Source organism: Diadema antillarum, unplaced genomic scaffold (assembly GCF_040938485.1).
Source record: "Diadema antillarum isolate AM-2024a unplaced genomic scaffold, OU_Dant_1.0 seq00000381_RagTag, whole genome shotgun sequence".
NCBI classification, from domain to species: domain Eukaryota; kingdom Metazoa; phylum Echinodermata; class Echinoidea; order Diadematoida; family Diadematidae; genus Diadema; species Diadema antillarum.
In genome coordinates this window covers 1-27,739 of record NW_027271379.1, presented here as the reverse complement: position 1 = coordinate 27,739, position 27,739 = coordinate 1, and the positions used below count along the sequence as shown (strand labels likewise).

The following is a 27,739-nucleotide window of genomic DNA, read 5'->3' as shown; positions in this document are numbered from 1 at the left end:
TTTTCATATTTTGTATTTAGTAAGGTTTGATTGCAAATATCTTAAATTGGAAAGGATGGAGTGAATTCCTTTTGTGATCAAACTCTGAGTTCATGTAAAGAAAAGACAACAAACATAATGTAAAAAAAGTTGTACAAGTGTATGAACAGAGTGGAAAGAATAACCTCTTATTTTGCATTTTTTTGCACAATATTGTTCTACATACAAGTGTATGCCCTTACTGGGATGAAAGGTAACTCCAAGACTGTATGTCACAGTCAGAGTAATGTCATTATGGAATGTGTTGCTCCAGAATGAAACTGTCTTCATTATTTAGTACAGTGCATGAGTGTACGTATAAAGAGAACACGTGTGTCTGCCTTTAGATATTGAGGATGTACTTCTCAATTTTCTCCAAAATCATAGACTTCGGAAGTTATGCTGTAGCAGATTGGTTGCATTAACCCTTGCCAATTGAAATGTCAGTGCACATGTTACATGCAATACATTAAATATTGTATTTCGGTCAACCATTTTGTTTGCAGTGGGTCTCCCTGTTTGCCAGCCCGGACCCACTGACCGCCCTGTGTGACACCAGCTTCCAGGACGTCTTCGAGCTGTCCTTCAACGCCACAGTAGACATTGATGCCATCCAGGCCCAGCTCTGCTCCGTCAACCTCTCCTCCATCGACAACATCCTCAGCACCATCTTCATGTCCAACATTCAGATCATAGAGGTGTGCCCCCGAAGTTGTTTTCTGTTTTTGTTTGTGTTTTTTTTTTTGGGGGGGGGAGGGGGGGGGGCGGGGGTGGGACACATTATGATTATGCAACCACATGCAGAGGCAAAGCACAAAGGAGTGTATGAATACAATTAGTTAGGATGAAATTTCTTGTAAGGATAGCAAAGTGAAGTAGCTGAATAATGCAAGAAATGATGGCATTACATTAAAAGACAGAAGTAGCATGCCTGATAAATGTGCACAATTTTGTGTACAATATTTGCTATAGATATACTGGTACTTGTTTGCAGCACTTAGGGAAGAAATAGAAATATTTCAGTCCGGCATTTTGTCATCCGTGCTAGAATATACAACAGTGTAAGTGTACGGGTGGGGACCTTGCCATTCCACTTGCGTGCTTGGGCAATGTGCCTTATCCAGAGACTCCAACTCTCCCGTTTTCGACGGGAGATCTCCCGCCGAAAACCCATTTTTGCAAAATCTCCCGTTCTCCCGTTTGAGATTTGATTTCTCCCGCCCTGGCTCTGTGTCTCCCGTTGGAAAGGATTTCTTACTTATTGCTATTGTATGTTGAAAAAAATAAGCCTTACATAGCACCAGAGAGCATCTAGAACCCTAGGAACTTTGCGCTTCGCACACATCAACTTGGAGTCTCCCGTTTGCTAGGGGTTTCAGGCGGGAGAATCTCCAGATCAGAAGGTGCTTTGGGTTGGAGTCTCTGCTTATCCTCTGCATTTTTCTCTACCAAGGCATATCATTGGGTAGTTTGTAGGAAACCGAGCATGAGTGCGGTGGGAAGGAACATTTGTGAGCTTGTAAAGAGCAGGTCAAGTTGGAGCAATTCTTAAGGAGTAAAATGTGTGCCTTGTAAGTCACAGTTTTGATTACAGTGACCAGATCATTGATAAACTGTCAAGCACTTTGACCACCTCGACAAAATGGAAAGCTCATAAATGATTTTGTCATCATCACTATCAGCATCAACTTCGTTCCTCTCTTTCTTTTGCTTATCATCATCGTCATCATCATCATCACCATCACCATCACCATCATCATCATCATCATCGTCATCATCGTCATCATCGTCATCATCGTCATCATTGTCATCATCGTCATCATTGTCATCATCGTCATCATCGTCATCATCATCATAATCTCAATCATTAATATTGTTACCAACAATTTATACAAGTCAATGTACAAAATTTTTTTTCTTCTGTATTCTTGTTTTATTCCACATCAGATGGCTCAGCTCATTTTCAATCTACCTGAGGTGGATGTTCAGATCGCCATCAATATCAGTCAAGAGGTGGCCCAAATCCTGGCATCTTTGACCGAAAATCCACTGGAGTATACCTCAGCACTTCAACGGTACGTGGATTGCCCTGCAATTGTAAAATGATTTCATCATCATTAACAGTAGATGAATGGCAATACATATTGCTGGCTTTTAGTATTTTGTGATCAAAGAGATAGATGCAAATATAATTACTGATTATCCTCCTTAGCCATGCCTTTTTTTTGTGAGTAGATGGGAACTAATCAACAAAGATAACCTACAATTTGCATTCCATTTGATATTGTTCATGATGGGCCAATTTTAGGTAGCGTTGCTTGCTTGTGAGTTTGGAGATTGAAGTAACGCTAGACAAAGTTCAATATCTCCAAAAATGTTGCCATTTACAAAATACTGTAATTTTTTAATACTGCAAGTAGCACAAAATTAAAGAAAAGAAAAATCCACGCAGCAAAATAACGCTGAGATTGTATAATCCTCGTAAGATTTCTATTTTGTCACTGTGACAGTTAGCTGGAATGTTTGTGTAACTTTTACTTGAGTTGTTGATACTTTTTAAGCACTAACTACAACCAAGACTTCACAGAAATAAATAAAATGCCAGTGAAAAGGCTGTAAGAGCTGTTTAACAACCAAAGGACAGGGGTACATTAAGGGTTAATACCAAAGTATCAAGAACCAAAATGAGATGCTTTTCTTGTTTTAATACTGGTATTTAAAGCAATTGACAGCTTGATGCTACTATATTAATCATATCAAGAGGCCAAAATTGAACATCATCTTGTCACCAGAAAGGAATTGATTTTTTCTTATTTCACAGAATCATGGACTTGCTGCAGCTTTACGCCCCTGAGCTTGACCTGAGCGCACTGGAGAGCTACTTGAGCCAGGTCCAGTTGATGGACTACATTGAAGAGGCTATCGCCGACTGGCTGACAGAAACGAATGGTGAGTTGGAATGCGTAGGAACCAACTTTTGCCTTTGCTGATGTGATTGGCATATTATTATACATGTATGTACAATTTGTATGTCAGTACATTGTTTCATAACTATTGATGGATTCAGACAAAAAAGTTCAGACAGTGCCGTAGAGTATACGCTGACAGAGACTCGTAGTTTTATTTGACTCGGATGCTCCTTCTTCTGTATGTGCTTTCTCGACCATGATCTCTTTCAATTTCTATTTGCCACTTCCACGTCTATTTTCCTCCCCATGTATTTATTTTCATTTGAAATACTTTGATTACATATTCACTGAGGAGTTTCTGCAACAGAAAGAAAACTCATGACATCCAAAATCAGGAACACAAGGTGCTTGCTGCATTCTTGGCATTTTACTTCTACATTTTCACTCACAAAATCTGAATTCCATACCTGCATTTGTCTGACTCGCAGCATTGGTGCCTAGGAAAGCTGCAGGTCGCAAAGTCCACCTCAGTAGAGTTTATACAATAACACAATTGCGTTATTGTAGTTTACAACATGTACATGCTTATTAAGTAGATTGCATAATGAGATTTAACTCTGCTCTTCTTTCACAACCCTGTAGTTTAGAGGGTCCTAACATGTAGCACCTGTAATTTCTCATTCATTTTTGTGTTAGATACAGTGTACTGTAAAAGCGGATATTTTCGCGTAACTAATTTTCTCGCATGGCAGAGTAAGAAGAGTTTTGTGTGTTTTTAATCCCTTGGAATCAATACGTCAACTGCTGGAACGTGTGGCAACAAAAATATTAGTGTGCTTTTATATTCGTGCTAGTTTCTGGTTGCACGAAATGCGCAAAAATTTCAACACTGCGAAAATTTCCACTTTTACAGTATTCTTATTTACCATATATTTCATTTGTTGATTGCATCTTTTTTTGTGAGCATTTTGCATATGTGTTTGTATTTGGCAGGAACCGTGACTAGCATCCCCACGTTTGAGGAGCTGTTCCCAGACCCAGACATCATCAGGCAGCTCCTGTACCAGACGGGTCTCCCTGCGGAGGTCGTTGAGGGATTCCTACAGATGGCTCCTCAATTTGATCAGGTATCTTTGGATCAGCCTCCCTTTTTCTTCCCCTCTCCCTCCGCTCTTCACCCCACCCCAAACCAATGAGTCCTGGCTGCTTTCAGGACTATAGCATGCCCACAATATCTAATTTCTACTACCTATGAAACTCTTTCACCTCTGATTTTCCACTTGTCCCAAGATTTTTCTCTTTTTTTCATATGTCCTGCGGAATGTTGTAGATAAAAGCCTGTTGGAAAAAATGAAATAAGACAAAAACTGCTTGAATCTTGTAAGGTATGTCACCAAGATATTGCAACTGTTTAGAATGATCCCCTCACTGAGCTTATAACTTATATGTAGGTAGTTTTAAAGAATTCTGAAATGACATGGTAAATGTATTCTTACTACATTTTATCAAGAAATCTCTCACTGGGTTTAAGTGAGGCATAATGATGATAATAATAGTATAAATAGTGATTGTGATGGTAATGATGATGGTGATGATGGTGATGATGGTGATGATGGTGATGATGATGATGATGATGATAATGATAATGATGATGAATTTGTAATATGATGATTTAAGTCATTATGTTCATCATTGGCATTATCATAGTAGTTACATGATAATGATACCACTGATGATATAATGATCATGGTCTCATACCATACAGCAATGTACTGTTGTACCAAGGGTAGCCCCTACAGAGTTGGCGCTATTCTCCCAAAGGGCTTTCCCATCACAATTACAAGTAGATACTGAAGTATAAACACACATAAATCAGGATCTCCAGCATAATGGTCCCTGAGCCTTTCCAGATTTGCTGTAATTCTTCAGGGAATTGTGTAATATTGCACCTGCAGAATTTCATTTCAGCAAATAGAATGTATAATCATCTTTGCACAGTTACATTTCCCCATTGACCTGTGAATACAAATTGTGATATTTTTGCTTTTAACTCTATCTGTATATTTGCGCAGTGGACTGCGCTGTTTTCCAGCCCGGACCCTCTGGCCGCTGTGTGCAACTCCTCAAGCTTTGCAGACATCTTTGATCAGTTTGTGAATGCTTCAGTGGACATACAGACCATCCAGACCCAACTCTGCTCTGTAAACCTTACATCAATTGATGCTATCCTCAACTCCATCTTTATGTCAAACAGGATTGTTGCAGAGGTATGTCTAAATTCATTTCTTATTTTATCTGCTTATTTACAAAGTGGTTTGTTTTCATCTGCAATCATCTAGTGTATAATCACATTGAAGAATTAAGGGGAGCATGAATGTTATAGTGTGAATATTACATCATTCTGTCTATGTATCTGAGCAAGACTTGAATCGTATCTACTGTAAAAGTGGATATTTTCATGGGAGCTATTTTTCGCGCTCGGCCGTTTGAGATGAATTTCGCGTGTTTTTAATTCCACAAAATCAGGACATGAACTACTGGAACATACATGTATGGCATGCAAAATATATTCATGTGCTTTTATTTTCACGCTAGCTTCTGGTCGCGGGAAATGCAAAAAAATTTTCACATTTACAGTAATGCATAACAAACAGTTATGTGAAAGTCTTTTTCTTCATCTTGATTGCCAGTCTTAGCCAGTTTTACTTTATTTCAAGAGTTTCTTTATTCAAAGTTATTTTATGTGTTTACTACGAATATTCAATCAAAACTGTTTCCATTACTCCTGAAGATGAATGAGACAGCTGATGAATTAAAGGGATGCTTCAGATTCAGATGAGATGGGACTTCCAATGTTTTTTGATGATGATTTTTTTTGAAATAGTGAGAAACCTTTCATTGAATATGGAAGATCATATAATTCTAAGAGTAATTCAAATTTTATTTGATGAAAATTGGTTTTGAAATGGCCGGTATATCCAAAACAACACAATAGTAGTAAAAGTGGGACCTACCTTTTATTAGGATCACTTTGTTTTACTGTGTTTTTTCGATATCTCGGCCATTTTACAAGCGATTTTCATCAAATAAACTTTGAATATGCTATATATATATATGCTAGATAAGTTCAAACAGTGTTCCACTTTAAGTGATTTTAAAAGGAAGTATAAATTTTATTTATTAGAGAAAAAATAATATGTAATATATTGTGAGGTATCTTTATGTTTTATTGATTGCCTGTTGTTTGTTCATATATTGTTTGTTATTGTTGTTGTAGCTCATTAGCTTGTTTGTATTTGTCTTTTGAGTTTAGTACATGTAAATCTTGTCATTGCTTCTCTCTATCTTATTCTTGCAATGTTCTCTACTGTCTTTCTTTTTGTCTCCGTTTATGTTCTGTGATTTAAACACAATTTTTAAAATGCAAATTTGTAAGATGCAGTCCATCAAGGGTTTGACCTTTGACAGGCCAATGTCCTTTTGTCATTCCCACACATCTGCTGCAGATCTTACTGTTTTTACTGCGTTTATACTTCATTGTAACTGTCCTTGTACTGCTTATGCTTTGTTTTGTGTATATTTCTGTGTTCTGTTCTGTACATTTTATACATATATGTATGTCTATCATTGTGTGTGTTTTTTCTTAAAGATGTGAAATAAATTGAATTGAATTGAATTGAATTGAATTGAATATCACTTAATAGACTTGTATGCTCTTTAACATTTCATAACATGGTTTGTACATGTAAGTATCTCGCAAAAAATAGTAAAAGCTGAATCCTCACCTCAACCAATAATATTCCATCCCTTTCATATATAATTTTGTGAGCTTTCTTCTTGTGTACAGAAATGCAAGGTGTTTTACTTGATATCATTTTCGTAATTATTCTCATGCACCATCCTTCCCCTGACAGTTGGTGAGAGTCTTCTTCAATGTTCCTGAGGTGGAAATCCAGCTGGCAATCAATGCAAGTCAGGAGATTGCAGAAATTCTGGGAAATTTCCTCTCTAATCCCTCGCAATACAGCATTGATTATGCACGGTATGTCTAATGCTCTAAACACCGTCAATTTTTGTTTTTCTGAAATTTTGAGGTTTGTTGATATATTGATTTATGCATTTATCAATATGTCTTCTACATATTCATGTTTCAGTCTTTTTATGCCTCCGCCACGAAGTGTCAGTAGATGCATTATATTTACAGACCATATCTATGATTAACTTATCAATTCATTCTTTTAACCTTTATGAATAGACTGAGTTTGCTACAATACTCATTTCCCATAGACCCCTGCCCAAGTATACTTGGGACTCATCCTCAACAGGTTAACTGATATTGCAACTTATTGTTCTACTGGCAGAGGAGTTACTATAATACTAATCAGCAAGTGTTTGTTACTATTAAATATTATCAACTTTCCTTGGAATATTTTGCTATTCCTGAAAGTATTGTTATTTCCAGTTTTGTTCTACAGAAGAGTACAACTTTCCTAGTGATTGAAATGTGAAGATGCAAGAATGGATGATTTTTTTTTTCTTGGTGGGACAGATAACCATTTCCAGAACACGTATGCTGATTTGTTTTGTGTTGATACTCCTCTGTGGACCATGTTTGTGCTTGTTTGCTATAATAATCATGGATTGTCCTTTGTGAGAACTGCATGAATACCCTAGATTTTGCCAGGGCAGTAATGTAGCCAAGGAATGACACGACCCTTTCACAAAGATGCATCTCTACTATTTTTGTTTGCTTCTGATATGTGTGTTTAGGATTGTGGAGCTTCTTCAACAGTTCCAGGTCCCAGGACTCAATGAGACCTGGGTCCAGAACTGGCTGGCCCAGGTCCAACTCATGGAGTACGTCAACGATGTCCTCACCCAGTGGATCACGAATGCAAATGGTGAGAAAAAGGAAACAAGAAAGGAGAAAATCACAAAACTTGATATGAAATTTTTTTTTTTTGGTCTTAACCCTTTTGCATGTAGAGTTTTATTGCAATGCTTTCCGGCCTACTCCTGAAGTTCGCAGGAAATTTCACACTTTTGCATTAGTGTACATAGACAAATAAGTTATCTTGTACATGTATAATTATTGTATTCATGGACTTAAATGAATTTCTGTGGTACACTTGTGGCATGAGCCAGGTGGAGAAAGACACACAAGTGTTATTTCTGTGCCCTTCATATGTACACACAAGCACCCAGAGAGATACACACAGTATAATCAACTTTTGTGTGATGGAATACCAAATGTATCCTCTTGACCACAAACTGTGCAATGATAACTCAGTTGATGGCACAGAGTTGTAATTGGTGCAAGACAGGAAATGTGAATGATTGCATTAAATTCTAGTGAGCAAAAGTGAAAATGCAAAGATCCTAGATCTCAATTTTGCTTCCCTAACTCTCTTTATAAGTATGATTAACCAAACACCTTCAGACAAACATAAAGAGCAGAATAAAAACAAAGCAAAACAAAACACGCATGCCTCATGGCTGCTAATACAGAGACTGCTGGTGATAATAAATACATGTACAACCACTAGTATATAGCTGTATTACAAAATTTTTACTGACTGTTGCAGTTCTTTATGTTGTGTTCTCCATTGAAAACTTGAGCAATCAATAACAACATTTTCTTGGTTGTCATATCGCTGTTTGTGTGCTGTGTGTGTTTTGTGTTCCAATATCTATACTGTGAATCTTGTCTCTCACTTTGATCTCTATGTATGTTGCATGACATGCCCTTTGCTCCAAGCCCGATACCATCTGTGTCTCTATACCCCTCTTTCAGGCACCGCGATGCCAGTGCCCACGTTTGGAGAGCTCTTCCCCGACCCCACTGTTCTGGCCGACCTCCTCCGACAGCTGGGCCTCCCGGAAGACATGATAACAGCCTTTCTGGATTCGGCCATCCAGGCTGATAGGGTGAGTGAAAATCCATACTGGATTCTAAAAGAGGTTAATTTTAATCAATTCCAATTCAATGACTAACTTTGCTACATGGGCTAAAACAAGTGTGAACTGAACATATTTTGCATGCTATGCACATTCTAGTGTGGGTTCATCATTGGTTGTTTGGAGGTTATCTGATGTGTCAAGTAAATTTATTCAAATGCAGTATCCTTGGACTAGATTTAAAAAGTATCTGCTAATTTGATCCCTAGTGACCCAGTCTTTGTGCAAATGAAACTATGACAACAATGACTTGGCATGTATCATTCACATCAAAATACATGTATTGTGGTATTTGTAATAATCTAGCTATCATAATGGCTTACAAGGAGAAAGAGAATTTAGAAATTGCACAGAAGTAGTAGATTTCTGACAGAAATGTGCATCTGCTGTATATTCCAAGAGTGTCATGTGCCTCCAGTCACAAAATCAAGTAATCATGAAGCATCCTCTCTGATGCTTTGGTTACATGATAGTTGATACTCACGCATGGGACATACATTTGTAGCTGCATGATAATTTCCTTTTTTCTTTGGTGTAATGTACTTCCCCGATCCATCATTGGGAACTTTCTTCCACTTGTCATCATCACTCGTATCCTCCAGTGGAACCAAGTGTGGATGTCGGAGGATCCTCTGAAGACCCTCTGCGAGGCCGGTGTCCCCCGGGACACCATCGCCGTGGCGATCAACTCCTCCGTCACCGCCCAGGCCATCCAGGACGGCATCTGCTCCGTCAATCTCACCGATGTCGATGACCTCCTCAGCTCCATCTTTGACTTGGACACCCTCATCATTGAGGTCAGAAACTGAGGAAGGAGATTTTGAAAGTCATTTTGATAGAGCAGCTTCAATCATTATTACTTGTAGTTCATTTCTTTTTGCAATGGTTACCTTTTGTGTATATTGTTCTGTACATAGTAATGTGTTCCACTACCAGAAAGTCTAATCATAATTGTGAAAAGAATAAGTATAGGAATTGTGTGATAGAAGAATAATTGATCTTGCAAGGTTAACAAATGTGATTGTTGTTGTTAATGTCATTCTGCAAGTACAGTCCATTGCACAAAAAACAAAACAAAACAAAACAAAAACCTCTGGGAGTGTGTATAGAAGTGTAAAAGTCTGTAACATATCAGATACAGTGACAGAATAAGATACGTGTATGGGTATACTGATCATGCTGTGATGTCTTTAACATTCTGCTCTTACAAGAATACAGAATATCTACAGTAGATATGAATATCTGATATATTCTCACGGGCATGATCATTGCATATCATAAGATAACACTTTCAACATTTGTTTCTCCCCATCAATACCCCCTAAAATTCAATAAGGGAATGCCATGCTCTCATTCTGAATGAAACCTTTTAATGAAACCACTTACTAAGTTTAAATGCCCTTATTGACTCAATGATCATATCCTTGGTTGTAGGTATCTCGTATCCTCTTCAATGACCCGACCCTGGACTGGGAGGGGGCCCTGAACCTGAGCAGACAGCTCTCGGAGAACCTTCAACAGCTGTTGGCTAGCCCACCTACAACTGCTGAGGATATCGAACAGTGAGTGAAGAGAATTCAAGAGGGTTAACTCATTGTATGCTGCATACAAGACTCTGTTAGTCCCACACTTAAACTTTACTGTTTTTTATTTAGCACATCCCCAGGTGTAATTTCCTCAATGAATGACCCAGGTAGATGACTTGAAACATACTGTTCCTACTGGGAAATAGAAACTACATAAGCCTGTAATCCCTGTTGTTTTACCATAACTGCAGTGTTGTTATATCTGAGTGGGTTTCTAACTTTGCATGTAAGTCAAGGGTTGGGGGATTACAATTTCTCTCATGCCAGTGAATTTCATTTCAAATTTGCACATTTGTTGTAGTCAGAAAGAATTTCACAAAACCTTTCCACTTAGTGGGTAGGCACTTAGAGGGTCGAAGAAATTTAAGGATCTGAATTTCACTGTATACAATGTATCTCATCTTTTTCAAATGATTAGATGGTACCATTTGAAAACATTAGAGTTGTTTCAGTCAGAGAGAAATCTACAAAAATTTGCACATTTTAACAAGACCCAGGAAATTTAGCCTTCTAAATTGTGTTGCCAATTGAATAATCATTTTATAGATATATACAATGTATTATGGCTGTATCCAAGTGATTTTGAAAATTTTGTAGCAGACAGCAAGAAGCTTGAATGAAATAGAAAATTCTGCTCATCCCGAGGAAACAGATAAAAAAAAAATAAAGATAACAATTATAGAAAGATATGGCAGCAAACCACAGAAAAGTGATTCTTAGTCCTGAGACTTCTGGAGAACAAAGTCTTTAATCATGTTCATTTTGCTGAAGGTTTTGTTATGGTTCAGATTGATGCGTACACGTAGAACTCATCCTCAATCATCAGATGTTTCATTCCATCTTCCACCTCCCCTTTCCTCTCTGCCTTCAACCAACAGAATTTCCTTGTCACTACTTGATGGCCTTGAGGACATCCTCAGGATGTTTGGTGTATGGGATAAGGTCAGACCTTATCTCTCCCTCACTGAAGTCATCTTGGGGACTGCTGAGCACTACCTCGATATCACAGGTCTGCACTTCGTTCTTCTCCCTGTTCCCAACCAAATGTTTGGACTGATGTGCACTCGAAATTGAGCACCAAGAAATGAACACAATAGCCATGAAGTGCAATGAAATGAAGCCTTTAATTCCCAGATTGTGGCGTTGATAAATTTTCATAGTAAGCAAGATCTTACAGAGGAAAGTACTGCAGGTGTACTATGCCAGCGTGAATGTGACAGATTATCATTTGTGTGTGAATGGGGATAATGTCAGCTTGAATGTACAGTGTAAGTTGTTACCACTTGAGCATGAACTGGATTATGGTCAGTGTGCACAATAAAAGTAATAAATGGGGTTCAATATTGCCAATTTGAGATGAGAATTGTTTTTTTCTCCTTGCACGAGGTGTATTTGTAGAAAATATCATTTTGCATATTGTTCATGGCAGTACTGTATGTCTAGATGCAATATTGTTGGTTTGCTGAATCGCAGCACATGTTTCAATATGCTGTTTTATGTGAGATTTGATCTAGAGGCTGAAATATCTTACCCTGTGACTGCTCTTGTCCCACAGATGACATCATAAGGACTGTACTAGACCCTAATGCTCCCCTGGAAGATGTGACGCGTTATCTGAACTTGACGCAGGAGGAAATACGGATTGCTCTCCTCGGCGACTTTATTCACCTCACTTATGTAAGTTTTAGAATGTGACTCTCTTTCATTCTTTTGAGAGCTCCTGCATACACATGATAGACAAGCTTACATGTACTTTGGAATTTCACTGCTGGTATGGCAGTGAAGTGATGAAATCAAATTTGGTCATTAACCTCTCTACAAAGAGCACCCTTGCGGGGTCACAATACAGAGGTTTACATGTAACTCATCAATCCCACCATGGTTGTTTCTGTGGAGATGACATTGGACACTGGTAATCGTAAAGTCCCTGGTTCAAGCCCACAGGTAGCAGCAATTGTGCCCTCAATAGGCAAGGCATCTTATCTTCCGTGCCTGGTCTTTTGGAAGGGACTGAAACCATTGATCCCATGGTGGCATGCTCATTTAAGAACCTAGATTTGTAATTATTGATAAGGATTTTCATAATTCTTATAATCTGTTAGTTCTCGTAGCTGATTTATCATATGAGTTTTAGCTCTAAAATGCATTTTGTTTATTATACAATGTATGTTTATTATATAAGGATTGTACAATTGTATTATAAGTGTTTTGATTGAATGTTTAAATTTCTTGTATAACACATGTAGCAATTGAGTATCCATTTAACACACAAGGTAACATGTAATGTAAATGTAATTTGCCTGTTGTTATGTACATGTATGTTGTTTATATATTTTGTTATTGAACATGTCGTCGTTATGCCCAAATTCTACATCATGTTCATAAACAGTAGTTAGATGAATAAAGAAAGGAAACAAAAGGAAATGAAATGACATGCTTTCAAAGTGGCCACATCAAATAATTCCTCACTATTAAAGGTGCATGGTCCCGGTGTTTAGTCAAATGCGTACGCGGGGGCACGGTGCAAGTTTCCTATAGAGACCTACGCTATCGACTCCTCTTTAGCGCTTACGCTTAAGCCCACTTCCCGGAGTCCGAAGAAGTCCGATCCACTGTAGTCAGTGGTCCGATCACAGTTCGGCTCATGATTCGGCGGAGGGGGATGACAGCTTCAGCAAACTTCTTTTGTGATGTCATAATAAGAAGCACATATGCACGCACCCTGGCATTACTACAGACTGCGTGATGCGCAGAGAAGACAATGAAGGCACCGTTACTTATAGCAACACCTACGCGCTTTACTCTTGATGACTGCTCAATTTCGGCAATCTTCGTATCAATGCTAACAGTGATCGGCAGTATCATCAACAGCGCCCTCTACACTACCTGGACCATGCACCTTTAAAGCGGTCTCGGTTTCTCCAATCTCGGTGTCTCACCTTCTTTCTTCTTTGTTCCTCTCGATATCATCCCAGCTTGCCGATTACTATCAGAACGGACTGCTGGACACTCTAGTGTGCCAGGAGGGCTACTACAATGGCGTACATCTCATCCTCCGTTTCGAAGTCGGCTTCATCAACCAGACCGCCCTGCAGCAGTATCTGTGCTCCGCCGATCTCCAGGAGTTCTTTGCTGACGCCAAGGATCTCTACGGCTTTGACTTCCTGCGATGGGCCGAGGTGGTGAGTGAACTAGATCTTGCAGGGGTTGCAGATCATTGGGGAGGGATAGGGAGTTGGCGACGGGTTGACTGGTGACAAAAAAAAAGAAGTAAAAAATGGATTGTGGGTACAGAACAGACCAAAATACCGTCAAAGATTTGGGAAAAAATAACTTAAAAACCCACTAAAATATAGGACTTTCCAACTGCTACATTGCATCCCTCCAGAATTTACTGAATCCATCCTAACATCCCCACCACACACCTAAATTTAAAATTAAAAGTATTAAGATAGGCCTCTAAAAGCCCCCGCATGGACAACCTACAATATTGTGGTCACATGGTTGAGGTCGTAAGACTCCATTGCAGTAACCTGTGTTAGAAAATATTCATCCTAAGCACAGTTAAAGGGTGAAAGGCTACATGCCCATTTCTTGTATGACACTTCGGTTGACTAAGCTGGTGAATGAAATCAAGACTTGATGAATTAGAAATTGAAAGATGAGAGAAAAAGTTTTAATGATGACTGACTGACTGACTGACTGACTGACTGACTGAATGAATGAATGATCAATGGGATGGACAGACAGATGGAAGGGCGGATAAATGAATGAATACAGATATGTGAGAAATTATTTGTGAAAATGACTGAACTACTGGTGGGTGACAAAAGTGATTGTATGAATTACTGAATGAATGGGTGAACTATTGAAAAACTGAATATGTATAATAACTGAGTGAAAAAGAATGTGTGAATTAGAGAATGAATGAATAAATGAATGAATGAATGAATGAATGAATGAATGAATGAATGAATGAGTGAGTGCATTAATTAAAAAATAATTGCTTGAATTGACAAGTGAATGCCAAAATTAAAGGGTACTATCTCACTGCTTGCTGAGGACTCTGTTTGAGATTGTGTCAATGACCTCAAATTCTTCTTACCCTTTTCCTTCCTAGAGCGGGTCCATCTTCCTAGACCTCAAGGCCAACTACACGGTAGACAGCTTTGCCGACATAGCCAGCCTGGTCCTGGACTTGACCGCCATGGTCCAAGACCTTGCAGCCCTGCCCGAGATGCTGACAGGGGATATCGACATGTATGCCCTCCTGGCACATGTGAACAGCCTCTCTGCTGCTCTCCAGGCTCAAGAAATGGAACTGTGAGTGGCCATTTTGTTTGGTTCAGTGGACCGGACAACCTTATGTCAAACCTTTTCTAGTGAAACTGAAATTTCCATAGAGTTTGCACACCAGCCATTTAGGTACAAGTACCAGTAGGAGTTGGTTTCAGTTTGCAAAGTACATGTATTTGCAATCAGGGTGAAATACTTTCTTTTAAGAGCTGCTTGTAGATCCGACCTGTATATGCCTTACTTGTGGAGCTACTGGTGAACTGCAACGTTCAGCACCCAAGATGTGGAAAGATTGATCATGCTTTCTTCCCTCGTAGTCTATGGTACCTCCTGTAAATTACCAACAGCTTCATACATGTATGCTTTGAAGAATGCATTTTGTGGATTGTGGTATTTGACATTCGGTGGTTGTATGTGTTATCTGTCATCCAAAAGTAAAAGTACTGTATACGTGGTTTCTTTCGCGGTGGTTTTATTTTCGCGCTTTTCGCACTTTGAGGTTGAACCGCGAATTTGACATCACGCGAAAATGTTTGGAACCCGTCGCTTGTTATAGCGCTATCATTACTGACCGCGAATTTAAACACACGCGAAAAAGTCGGCACCGATGGAAACCGCGAAAGTTTCTGTACGCGAAAGAAACCACTTTTACAGTATTGTGTTCTGTATACGGATATGCACTGAAAGAACATGAATTGAGATGAAAGTCCCAGGTACATACTGGATGTGATCGTGTCTCCCTCCTACTCGAGAATACAACTCAGTGGATTTCATTTTACTTGATAGACTGCGTGAGAGATGAGAGCTGTTGTAAGATTTGAGCTTGCAAGTGAAAGTGGTACCACAGTACAACAGTAGTGCTACATGTAAAGTTAAAAGCAACTGATGGTGGCAACATAGTCATGTATATTGCGTGTTAACCAGAATATCTGTCCCAAATTCCAGTGCATGTATGGAGGAAAGCAGTCTACACTTCATCAATAGTCCCTGTAATTCAGTAATAGGTTGGTGTATGAAGTGTATTCTCAAGCTGGGATAAAGTAGGCAAATGTGTGGAAGTACATTACATTTTTGTTATTTATTCATTCATTTTTTTTTTTAGCGGGGGAGGATCATGTCTCGAATTTGATCAGTGCATAGTGTTACGATGCAGTCTGTGTAGTTTCGATTGATCTTGATTATTTTTTTTTGTACCCCCTCTCTCATTAGGTTGATTAAATCCTTGGAAGAACTTGCACCCTTCCTCAATGACCCTTCTGTGATTAATGAAATCAGGACAGCCTTAATGAGTGGAGTGGCCTTGATGCAGTGGTCAAGCAGCCTGCCGACAGACCTTGAGTAAGTTTGACCGACCGGGCAGAGATAGAGATGTAATTTTCTGTTCTTTCAACCATTATTTACATGACTGCTGTATTTCTCAAGCTGGTGTCGACTTCGTACGCCAGAGTAACAATGAAGTATTGATTGTAATGTTTTGTATCTCAACCCTTGTACACTGAATGTTTGAACTCCCCCAGCAAACACCATTCTAAGACGAGTTGCCATTGTTTGTAGCCTTCTTACCCTTAACCTGTTCCTTCCGCACTCTCGGAGATCCTTCAGTGCCTCCAGATGAGATTATTTCTGCCCATCGACAAAGAATGGGCAGGTTGGTAGTGGCCCTGTGCGAAAGCAGTCAAGCAGTACACATAATCCTCTTTTCAACTGCATGTGCCATCATATGACGCAAATTATAGATCAGTTTTGAAATGTGAATAGAGAATGCACTGGGCTGACAAAGTCTTTTGTGATAAAATACAAGGCCACCCACACAGGGTCAGTGAAAGTCAAAATTTAGTGAGCTCAGCCTTGATTCCTATGTACATCTTATACAAGTTTTGCAGTGAAACAATTCCACTGCTATTACAGATGTACAGTGTACATGTAAGTTGGAAAATTTGTATTGTGCAAAAGTGCATGCACCTCTGTGAAAGGAAATGACTACTTATCGATAGCAAAAACTCTAATCTTTTGCTCAAAGGGATGATATAGTTTTGATTTAGATGGGGCTTCAAGTTTCCAGCTTTTTTTTTTTTGTAAGATAATGAGAAACCACTTGAAAATGTTAACGAGCATACAATTATAAGAGGAGTTAAAAGTTCATTTTATGAAGATTGGCTTTGAAATGGCGGAGATATCCAGAAATAAAGAGTTCTTAATAAAAGGTGGGACCCACCTTTTGTTGTGGCCACCTTATTGTACTTCGTTTTTGGATATCTCATTCTTTTTAAACTGATTTTTATCAAAGAATGAACTTTGAATTCCTCTCAGAAATGTAATACTTTTTGATATTTCAGAGGTGGTTTCTAATTACAATGTATCTTGCAAAAATGTCCAATTTGAATCCGCATCTCAACCAAAACTACAGTGTATACCATTCCTTTAAAGTTATTTTTCTATTCAGTATGACACAAATGAACATGAATTTAGGCCACGAATACAAACTGAATCCTGTACGAGGTGATGCTTCGGGAACCTGTTATATCTGGATCCCATGAGGAATGGGTTAGATAACAATAGTATTGTGTTGGTCCTTATCCAGCGCTGTGGCCTGGCTCCAGTCGGCCCAGGAAGCCCTCGTCGAGACCGGTCTTTGGCAACAGGTGCTCCCCATCGTCAACTTCGTAGACCTACTCATCGAGGGCCAGCTGGATGCCTTGATGCCACTTGGTGAGTTGCATGTCCTGCATCAGACCCCTGATGGCGCTGTTATCATAATTTCCTTCATTCTATCATTCATTTCCATCATTCAATATCACTATACAGAAGACAAAACGAGAATAATATGTGGTACAAATGATTTGACTCTTTTGTGCTTGCAATGAAAAGTGCGGGAATATGAGGAGATACAATACGTAGATGCCCTAATTATGCCCTTCTCATCAACGTCATTTTATTCAACTTCACTTTTCATGTTGCCATCGTCCATAAGAGGGCATTTTACAGCTGTATGTACTCTAATAGCAACTAGTACTGGAAGGACTGTTACATACAAAATGTATAACAGATTAAAAATCTGAACAATTATTTGCTGTAATGTTGCTGTGTAGCTTGCATTATTAGTGGTTAACAACTGCATCAACATGTCCATGCACCATGATTTTACTGATTTTACTCCCCCCACTAAAAAAAAAAAGGATGGAAGAGATGATTTCATTTGATAGATAAATCCCCTGTAATGTCACACTCTTTATGTCCAATACAATCAATGGAGAGCAAAAGAAAACCAAACAAGCAAAAAAACAGACAAACAATGAAATAAAAAGAAAAATCTGCCCATCTTGTCCTCCAGGCTTCTCCCTTCCACACCTCTTGACCAATGAGACCGTGCTGAACAAGTTCTTGACCGAGGTGCTGGACATGGCCCCCGAGTATGCTGAGGCTCTGCTTCTCTCTGAGATAAATCCAATCATGACGGTGAGCTTCGTCGTTGTTGTTGTTGTTGTTGTTGTTGTTGTTGTTGTTGTTGTTGTTGTTGTTGTTGTTGTTGTTGTTGTTGTTGTTGTTGTTGTTGTTGTTGTTGTTGTTGTTGTTGTTGTTGTTTGGGAGGGGGAAGGGGAGAATTGGTTATACGCACTGCTGGGGGGCAGATCCTTTAACCCTTTTCATGACAGGGAGTGTGGACAGTGAGTACAAATCTATGGGGTTTTCTGTGCCAATCAGCACTCAAGGCAAACAAAGGGTTTCCCAGTAATAGCATCTGGAGAGTTCATGAAATGTCATCCTCTATACTTTAAAAAAACAAATATTTTATTATCACTCTTTTGACATACTGTACTTGCAGGTTTACTCAAATGAATTGTGTATTGACAGAGATATATTTTCAGGATACATGTTTAGCAGAGAGAGTGAGTACAGAGTATTACTTTGTTTGGAGTATTTTTTTTGTTGCCAAAATTACTATTTTTCCCCACATTGTGTACAGACAATTTTTTTTTCCAGGAATGTTAAAAACTAATGTTGTTGTTTTCTTCCACAAAAAAACAAACAAAACAATATACCCTATCAAGCCTGGAAATATTGCAGTGCTGTTTATCATGTTAATATTAAAAGGTGATATTGAAATAGGGATTAATTAAATCAAGCAAAAAGAGATCTGTGTATTCACACACCACATCCTATACACATGCACAGAGGTAGCAATAGGTGTTTCAGTTGTTGTTGTTTTTATGAGGTGCAGCAACTGCTGTCCTTGAAATCTAAAGGCTCAAAGTCAAGAGATATATTTCTTCTGTTACAACAGTCATTTTTTATGCCTCCGCCACGAAGTGGTGCCGGAGGCATTATGTTTTCGGGTTGTCCGTCCATCCGTCCTTCCGTCCGTCCTTCCGTCCGTCCGTCCTTCCGTCCGTCCGTCCGTCCGTCCGTCCGTCCTTCCGTCCGTCCGTAATGAATTTTGTGGACAAGGTAACTATCAAAACCTGTTGAGGTATCCTAATGAAACTTGGCATGTATGTGTATTAGGGGGTGAAGTTGTGCCTATCAACTTTTGGGTGCACATGCTCAAGGTCAAAGGTCAAAAGGTCAAGGTCAAATACATAAAATTTCACTATTTCCTTCATATCTACTGAATGCCTGAAGATATTTTCTTGAAACTTAGTGTATACATGTATTACCCAATTAAGATTCTCTGGTGAAAGTTTGGGTCATGAGGTCAAAGGTCAAAGGTCAAAAGGTCAGGGTCAAATACATCAAATTTCACTATTTCCACCATATCTATTGAATGCCTAAAGATATTTTCTTGAAACTTAGTGTATACATGTATTACCCAATTGATATTCTCTGGTGAAAGTTTGGGTCGTGAGGTCAAAGGTCAAAGGTCAAAAGGTAAGGGTCAAATACATAACATTTCACTATTTCCACCATATCTATTGAACGTCTGAAGATATTTTCTTGAAACTTAGTGTATACATGTATTACCCAATTAAGATTCTCTGGTGAAAGTTTGGGTCATGAGGTCAAAGGTCAAAGGTCAAAAGGTCAAGTAAAAATATTAAAACTTCTTGTTTTTCTCCGTACCTTGGAAAATTGTTCAAGGTATCTTCATGGAACATAGTATATACATGTACTGACTGGAAGTGATTATCTAGAGAATGTAGAGTTCATGGGGTCAAAGGTCAGGGGTCAAAGGTCAAGTGCAACACTTCAAAATTTTACTATTTCCCTCATATTTATGCAATGCCAGCAGGGTTTTTTTTTTTTTTACACTTGGTGTATGCATGTGTAACCTAATAGACATTCTCTGGAAAATTTTTTTTTTCTTCTTTTTTTGCCTCAAAGGTCAAAAGGTCAAAGATCAAGTGAAAGTGCTCAATTAACTTTTTCCTCCATATCTCGGAAGTGGCTAAAGTTATCTTGAAACTTAGTACATATTATTCATGTTCTACCTGAAAGTGATTATCTTTTGAATTTTAGGGTCAAGGGCCAGATGAAAATGGTAACAATTTACTATTCAATTCAGAAATTGCACGTTTTCTCCACACCTGTACCTTGAAAATTACTCAATGCCTAAATGTATGAATGGGGCAAAGTCAAGTTAAAGTCCTTAAATCCCTAGATACATGCTCTCCTATTCATCCAATTAAACCTAGGTCAAGGAAGGTGAACATTCAACACATTTGTGACAAACTTGTCATTTCAATATTTTGCCAATTTTGTGAAAATGTAATCACACATTGTCCACATGTACTATCTAGACCTATTGGGAAAATCATGCATTATGGCGGAGGCATACCAGTCGCCAGAGCGACATTTCTAGTTTTTTCAATGATTGTAATGATATGATTGCTCATGAAAGGGTGGTCGAGGGCGGATGTTCACTATTAGTCCGACTGCATTGTCTGATTGATCCTTTTAACCTATTGAGGACTAGGTGTATATCCCCTATAATTCAATGTCCTTTTGAACCATATCGTCTTCTCTAACTTAATGCCTCCTCCAACTGAATTTCCCCTTGAAGTGAACATCCCCTCTAACTAAATGATCCCTTGCACTGTCTGTCTCGTAGCTGGCCGAGCTGCACCTCAATGGCGAGTGGGAGGAAGTCTTCTGTGCAGGCGTTCCCCAAATGACGAACAGCTCCGAGGCCGAGTTCTATCAGGTCTTCAACGTGTCGGCCATCTTCTCCCACCTCTGCCACCTCAACAGGACTCAGTTCTTTGAGCACGTCAACTCTCTCCTCAGCGTCGACATCCTCAGGCTTACAGAGGAGGTTTGTTCTTTGACTTTAAAACATTTCTGAAATGAAAATCCACTTTTTCCAACATCATAAGTTCTGCTCCAAATGCCATACTTAGTATTTTTCCCCACTCTGTCCTGCTTTTTCTCTTATTGCTTCAAACAAGTACAAATTAAACTGCAAAGTGCAGTAATTGATATACTGTAAAAGTGGAAATCTTTACAGTGTTGAAATTTTCGCGCATTTTGCGCAACCAGAAACTAGTGCGAAAAATGAAAGCACGCGAATATTTTTGCATGCTATATGTGTTCCAGTGGTTGCTGTCTTGATTCTGCGGAATTAAAAATATGCGAAATTCTTCTCACCTGGCCAAGCGCGAAAAATTAGTTGCGCGAAAATATCCACTCTTACAGTATCTGTTATAGTAGTGGAAATGTTTTCCAATGTTAGAATACTGGTATTGACTTTTTATGACCATGCAAAGTAGCTCATGCAAGAAATATTTGGTACATTGAATACATGTATACTTTGTAACATTGAGATTTGATTATTTATGCGGCTAAAGGTGATAGGTACAGTGTACAAGTGTATGAGTAAATTGCATTCACCAGTGTAGCTTAATTCTTGTTTTCATATTGCCCAACTACTGTAAGAAGTCAACCGCCTGTACAATACAATGTGTATATCCTTTCAAACTAGAGTGAGGTTCTATTATATGTTTATTTTGATCATGACAGGTTCTATAACCTGTGAAGGAGAAATACTGTAGTATAGTATAGTATGGCTTTACTTCCCTAATGAAGATTCAAGGAAGTCCACAGCTGCTGTAGGCTCCAAAGTGACTGATGAGTCTGATGCAGGACAGGCATTGGATATTACAGTATATACTGTACAGTGTACATGGACAGCATGCTTGGTATGTTCAATGTTATACATGTACACTGTTCCCTTCTCACTCTCTTCGTGCAGTTTGCCAACTTGTTGAACCACTCCCAGACTGGTTCCGGCTCTGGAGAGCTGTACGACTGGCAGTCACTGGTCAGCAATGTCCAGCGCATCATTGACACCTACGAGACCCTCTTTAAGCTGGACACGTTCGACCCCAACGTCAACCACACACAGATCGAAGAGCTTGTGATGCGGTTGCAGCACGGGCTGAATACATTTGACATGGAAGTGTGAGTTTGACTGGGCTGTTTGCATTTAATGGCTCTAACATAGCATGATTGTTCATTCCTCTTGTGTTGTTGCTGTTTTTTTTTGATATACTTTGTCCACAGCACAGTCCTACAAACCACCAAAGGCGGGCAGTGTGACATCTTATTCTAAGCACAATAGAATTGCAAACTGCTTGATACGTGCAAACCATTTTCTGAGCAAAGTGTAGGGGATCTCTCACACCTCTCTCTCAGATATACTTACAATGTATGTATATCTGCATGTATGTGACCCTTCACCACAAAGAACTGATAAAGTGCCAAGCAACTTTGGTGTTTCCACCTAATTATTCTATTCTCCAAACTTTCCAATGATGTACTGTTTATTTTGTTCCATGTTGCATTTTAATTGTTTGTATTATCAAGAAACATGTTACTACAAAGTAGGTACTAGAGTTAACCCTATGTTTTTAACTTTATAATATCTCAAAACAAATCTGGCACTGAAGAACCAGTACTTCAGATCTGGCTGAAAACATGGGGTGCAAGTAAAGAGTTTGAAGACATATTTTCTATAATACATGTATGTTCTTTTCTCTTCTACAGTCTGTTTGAGTCCATGGAGCTGCTGAACAACCTGCTGTACTTGGACGGAGAGTGGGACCAGATTAAGGGCTACATGAACACTGTCACCAGCATAGTGGAGTGGATGAATGACCAACTGGACAACATTGATGGTCAGTGAATGTCATGGCATACATGTTCTTTTGCAAATCATGAGAAAATACTCATCTGGGAACAGTCTTTAGTATTATTCTAATACTAGGTAGAAAGTAATCCTGCAATACCTGTAAGTTTATAAACACATAAAGAGGTGAATACAAAATGCACGATTACTGTTAAACGAGGAATATTCAGGTGCATTTTAAATTCACGAATTTTGCAAGGGCCAAGATTTGCGAAATTGATTTGCACGCGAAAGTTCTTACCTCACTATATGCAGTGAATGCCAGTGGCAATTCCTGAAAATTTCATGCCGTGAAAAATGCTGTCGGCTCCAATTTGCAAAAATTTCATGCCAGGAATGTACAAGTTTATTGTGTTTTACTGCAGGTACAAGTGTACATTTGATCCTGAATCAGTATTTGACATACTATTGTATTTATCACCTTCTCTTTATTGTGGTTGGTAATATGTAGTTTTCTATGAGTGTGATGAAGTTTAGTGTCTCGTTAAGTGTGTAGAGTCACTGACTTAAGATGGTAATCTACTCAGCTTTGCACCAAACGTTTGATGCTATCACCACTCCTTTCATATCTACTCTAGATGTGATAGCAGCACATTATCACAAACAGTACTGTGCCTCCAATAAAGGGGAAAGTGAAAAAGATGGTACCATGTTCAGTAATCAATGTCTGATCTCACTCTGTGATCATGTTCATATCGATGATTCAGGGAATATACAGTTAAATTTCAAGATGAGATGACAAGGGAAGACAGTTTAGAGAAATATCTTTTCGTGATGAAAATAATGAAGCCTTGTAGCAAATTGGTGTGGTGTGACACATTTTAACCTGATAGTTTCTTGTGCTAGCCTTGTGTGTGAATCAGTTAATTACATGTAGATGCTATCTTATTGTGTTTATTCAATATTCTCTTTTTTTCAGCTCACAACATCAGCTTGTTTGAAGCAATCACCCACCATGAGATGGCTCTTCAGAATCTCTACCTTGCTGTGTATCCCGAAGATTTCGCCATTCTTGCCACATCCACAGTCAACACTGAAATAGTGAGTCTAGTAAATGACAGTCATTCTGGACCGAATGAAAATGCTGTGCTATAAACTTTGAAGCTTTTTAGGAGAGGATTTTTTTTTTTTTTCTGCGGGCCAGTGTCAAGTGAACTTTGCTTTTTTTATGCTGTGGGTTAGGGATTTCTGTGCCAAATTTACACTCTTGAAATTATTTTTTTGGTGTCATTTATCTTGATAGAGTTCAGTGCAGTGCAAAATCATTGAAAGATTTTCCCACCTCAAAATCTCTCATATTCATGGATGTTAAGGTTGCAAAGTTTGTGCTTGGTTGAGCAGTAAGCAAAATATGCAAAGTTGGCTAGCTGTCGACTGAGCTGGGCATACAAACAGGGCACATTAAGAGTTAAAGATGATGTGATGATGTTGGCAATCTCAGTGATGACTGCTGCTTGTATTCTCAATTGTTAAAGTACCATTCTCTCCCCTTCTTTTTACTCTCTTATTTTCAAGGCAAATGCGTTGCAGACTCACGATGACTTTGAGCGAGTTCTGTGCGACCCCGCGGCCTTCAACATGCTACTGACCCCGGTCTTCAATGCCAGCCTGGAAACCCTGCAGGGAACACTCTGCGCCGCCCTCCTGGCGGGCCATGAGACACTGGTGGACGACTTGCAGACCCACTTTATCACCGCCCCACTGCAGCAAGATGTGAGCTCATGGATTTAGTCATACTGTACTTGGTCGTACACGAGGGGATTACGCTGGGATATTGCTACAACTGTGCACTCCTGTTATAACAAACATGGTTATAATGAAATTGCGTTTACAATGAAGTAAAAAATCAGGCCCCTACATTATTTGCTCTATGTTTTCTATATTGTTTATTTGTTCGGTTATGAAGGAATTTCAATATAGCCATAGAAAACTGCAAGTCCCAAGGACTTCGTTATAATGGGAGTCCACTGTACAGCAAAATATCCACAGTACAACACATGTTTATTGGTCTGTGTTTTCTATTATACAATTATACCTCACTTTCAGAATTTGTGAAAAACTTTGACTTGGGACTTGAGTCTTTGGCACCACCCTTTATGTATCCTACAGTTCTTCTCCAGAGACTCCAACCCTAAGCACCTTATAATCTGGAGATTCTCCCACCTGAAACCCCCAGTAAACGGGAGACTCCAACTTGATGTGCGCAAAGTGCACATCATGAGTGCGAAGCGCGAAATTCCTTGCAGCCGGGGTCAAGGGACCACTTGGGCCCTGGAAGCTCTACGGTTCTACAAATGTAGCTGTTCTCTCATGCTATCTATGGCTTATTTTTCAACGTAGTCGGTTCTACGATGAAATTAACTAAGAAATTACTTCGAGCGGGAAACACAGACCCAAGGTGGGAGAAATTAAATCTCAAGTGGGAGAATGGGAGATTTTGCAAAACTGGGCTTTCGGCAGGAGAGTTGGAGTCTTTGCTTCTCTCCTCCCCGTTTGTCAATCGTGAGACTAACTTTTAATGTACTTGTTTGTATGAGAAATTAAGAAAAATCATATTTTTCCCCATGAATAATTTGGCTTGGATTGATACGATATTTCCTTTGTATTCTTAAGCGCTATTCCTTTGCCTGTGACGCACCAGGGAGTACATGCATGATGTAATTTCATTCATTCTAATTCTTCTCCCTGACAGCTCATAGTCCTCGCTACCAACAACCACAACCACGGCTTTGTGGACCAGGACCTCGACATGCGTCACATGATCAACGAGATCCAGGAACTCGGCGACGGTCTCACCAACTCACTGACGAAGGAGTTCTCTGCCGTGGATCAGTCGGGGACTGTGGAGGACGTCATATATGACATAATGATGGGGTTCAATGAGAAGTAAGACAGACAAGAGACTCACATGTTGGGTCTGCATATTTGTTTATATCCCATGGCAGTGGCACAGAGACTCAAACTCTCCTGCTTTTAGGGCCATTTTCTCAAAATCTCCTTTACCCTCCCGCTAATTTTTGATTTTCTCCCACTTATGCCATCTGTATTCCGCTTTGATGTATTTTCTCCCATTAAAATTGCTTTCTCCTGCTCAACTGTACTTCTGTCACAATCTTCAAAATACTGATAGGCTAAGATCACACAAGAGAGTATCAGATTCCATACCCCTAGAGCTTCCATGCATGGGCAAAAGAGACATTCACATAAATATTATGTGTTTGTTCCCACTAGTACAACAGAGTGTGAGTACAATTGTAGTTCACAGTCTTTTACTAACATTTAGATAAAAATCAGAATATTGCCGTATTAATGAATTTAAAAGAAAAAATGAGATGACTGATTTTTGCTCCTAAATGTAACTTTTATGAGTATTGTAAAGCATGGAAAGCCATGAAGATCACTATAATTGTTCTGTTTTTGTCTTGTTTCGTCTTTTTTTTAAAAGCCATGATGGCTATCTCCATATCCTTGATTCATTGGAAGTTAAAGCACGACATTCAGTCAGTCAAGTTACAGTTTGTAAACAATCCTAAAATATTCATCCTCCCATTCATCTGTCAGACTATGCCTTTTTCTTTTTGCCCATTTACTCTTTATATGCCATGTTTGTACACATGTACGTCCGACTCAATCGAGGGCGTATCAACTGCGCAAATGCACAAACCTGCCCAAACTGATCAATAAATTGCCAAATGCCTCAGTACAATAAAAGCGTTTCTCATGCTTCCGTTCCTCTCACATATAGCTTGCATTTAATGTTGTGATTGACTAACGAGCGGTGTTCCATACTGGATTTGTATGTAAATTCTAAGTTTCTGTCATTGTTTTGTGTGCAAACAGTCGTGCCATTACAGTAATTTATCTACTGGTCATCTGAAAAAAAAAAAATCATAGATAATTTGTTATACATACAATTTACATCAATGCAAAGCTTGGCATTTTCTTTACAACTTTACTCACTATATTAATTATGTCCACCTTAACAGAAATCTATAGAAGTAACATAGATTTAAAAAAAAAGAACAACCAACAGAATGTTTTCTCAAAGCATGACAACATTGGTGTCTCAGAATAATGTGGCACACATGGGGTTTCCACCATGGCACATGAAGAGTTAAAATAATTTTTTTTAGTTTTTTTTTTTCAAAATTAATTCGTGTTTGTTCTATTAAACAGTGCGATCATGAAGATGGTGTTTGATGCCGTTGCCCCGACAATCATGAACCTGACCATCTGGCCGGACTACCTGCACCCCATTATAGGTAGACTGGATCTGGGCATGAGAATGGTGGATGACCTCTACTTCACACTGCCGGGTAAATACACTTGACTACATGTTGGTCTGTGAGAAGGTATCACTAGTCTCCTATCTTACATTGTACAGTATGTGTATGAGGTTCAATGAAGTTGGTTGTGAAAGGAATTAAATTTTTGTCCATGCTCTAGCATAAATGTGACAGTGTTGTTTTACATGAGCCAGGCTGTCTATGACCTGTTACATGTTTGTATAAAAAAAGTATCAAGTTACTGAGAATAATTGAGTTTGTCAAAGATGATGCTCACATGATGCCTAATGTACCGGCATCAAACCCTAACCTGACCTACTCTCCTCTACTGAAGCAAATCAGTCGCCCACTTGTCTTGGGTAGGTTCATGTTAAACAAATTTTAGCTCTGAGAGCAGGATTTCATGCGATAGATACGGACACAAACAACTCAATGATGGTCTTGCAATGAGCACTTGTATTTAGGGAAAGTTTTTTCGTCTTATATTGTTTAAAAATGAAATGAAAATAAGTTCAATCAAATAACACTTTCAAATGAACAATTGATATAGCTCAAATATTCTGA

At 38.9% G+C, this 27,739-nt stretch overlaps 2 protein-coding genes across 2 annotated transcripts; both read left to right on the top strand.

The window, feature by feature from the left end:
- The first annotated feature begins 225 nt into the window (after positions 1-225).
- On the top strand, positions 226-22,166 carry LOC139731592 (uncharacterized). The gene is made up of 20 exons (XM_071642481.1): positions 226-246; positions 525-716; positions 1,966-2,115; positions 2,859-2,967; positions 3,921-4,054; positions 5,000-5,194; positions 6,842-6,969; positions 7,698-7,828; positions 8,722-8,855; positions 9,488-9,682; positions 10,320-10,447; positions 11,350-11,480; positions 12,027-12,148; positions 13,447-13,653; positions 14,592-14,794; positions 15,977-16,105; positions 17,349-17,476; positions 18,099-18,223; positions 20,814-21,017; positions 21,954-22,166. Exons 1-20 carry the CDS (start codon positions 226-228, stop codon positions 22,164-22,166), a joined length of 2,979 nt encoding a protein of 992 aa, XP_071498582.1.
- Positions 22,167-22,753: 587 nt separating this feature from the next.
- Positions 22,754-27,633, top strand: LOC139731575 (uncharacterized). The gene is made up of 5 exons (XM_071642465.1): positions 22,754-22,878; positions 23,809-23,930; positions 24,405-24,602; positions 25,582-25,775; positions 27,066-27,633. The coding sequence occupies exons 1-5, from the start codon at positions 22,761-22,763 to the stop codon at positions 27,217-27,219; spliced, it is 786 nt and encodes a 261-aa protein (XP_071498566.1). The 5' UTR covers positions 22,754-22,760; the 3' UTR covers positions 27,220-27,633.
- The last annotated feature ends 106 nt before the right edge of the window (positions 27,634-27,739 follow it).

Bases quoted from the DNA above. Each gene is read 5' to 3' on its own strand.
- LOC139731592 (XM_071642481.1), top strand. From the start codon at position 226: ATGAAAGGTAACTCCAAGACT. The intron at 4,055-4,999 runs GTATCTTTGGAT...ATATTTGCGCAG, and splicing joins TGGCTCCTCAATTTGATCAG to TGGACTGCGCTGTTTTCCAG. The intron at 21,018-21,953 runs GTTTGTTCTTTG...CTCTTCGTGCAG, and splicing joins TCCTCAGGCTTACAGAGGAG to TTTGCCAACTTGTTGAACCA.
- LOC139731575 (XM_071642465.1), top strand. From the start codon at position 22,761: ATGGAGCTGCTGAACAACCTGCTGTACTTGGACGGAGAGTGGGACCAG. The intron at 22,879-23,808 runs GTCAGTGAATGT...TCTTTTTTTCAG, and splicing joins CCAACTGGACAACATTGATG to CTCACAACATCAGCTTGTTT. The intron at 25,776-27,065 runs GTAAGACAGACA...TCTATTAAACAG, and splicing joins ATGATGGGGTTCAATGAGAA to TGCGATCATGAAGATGGTGT.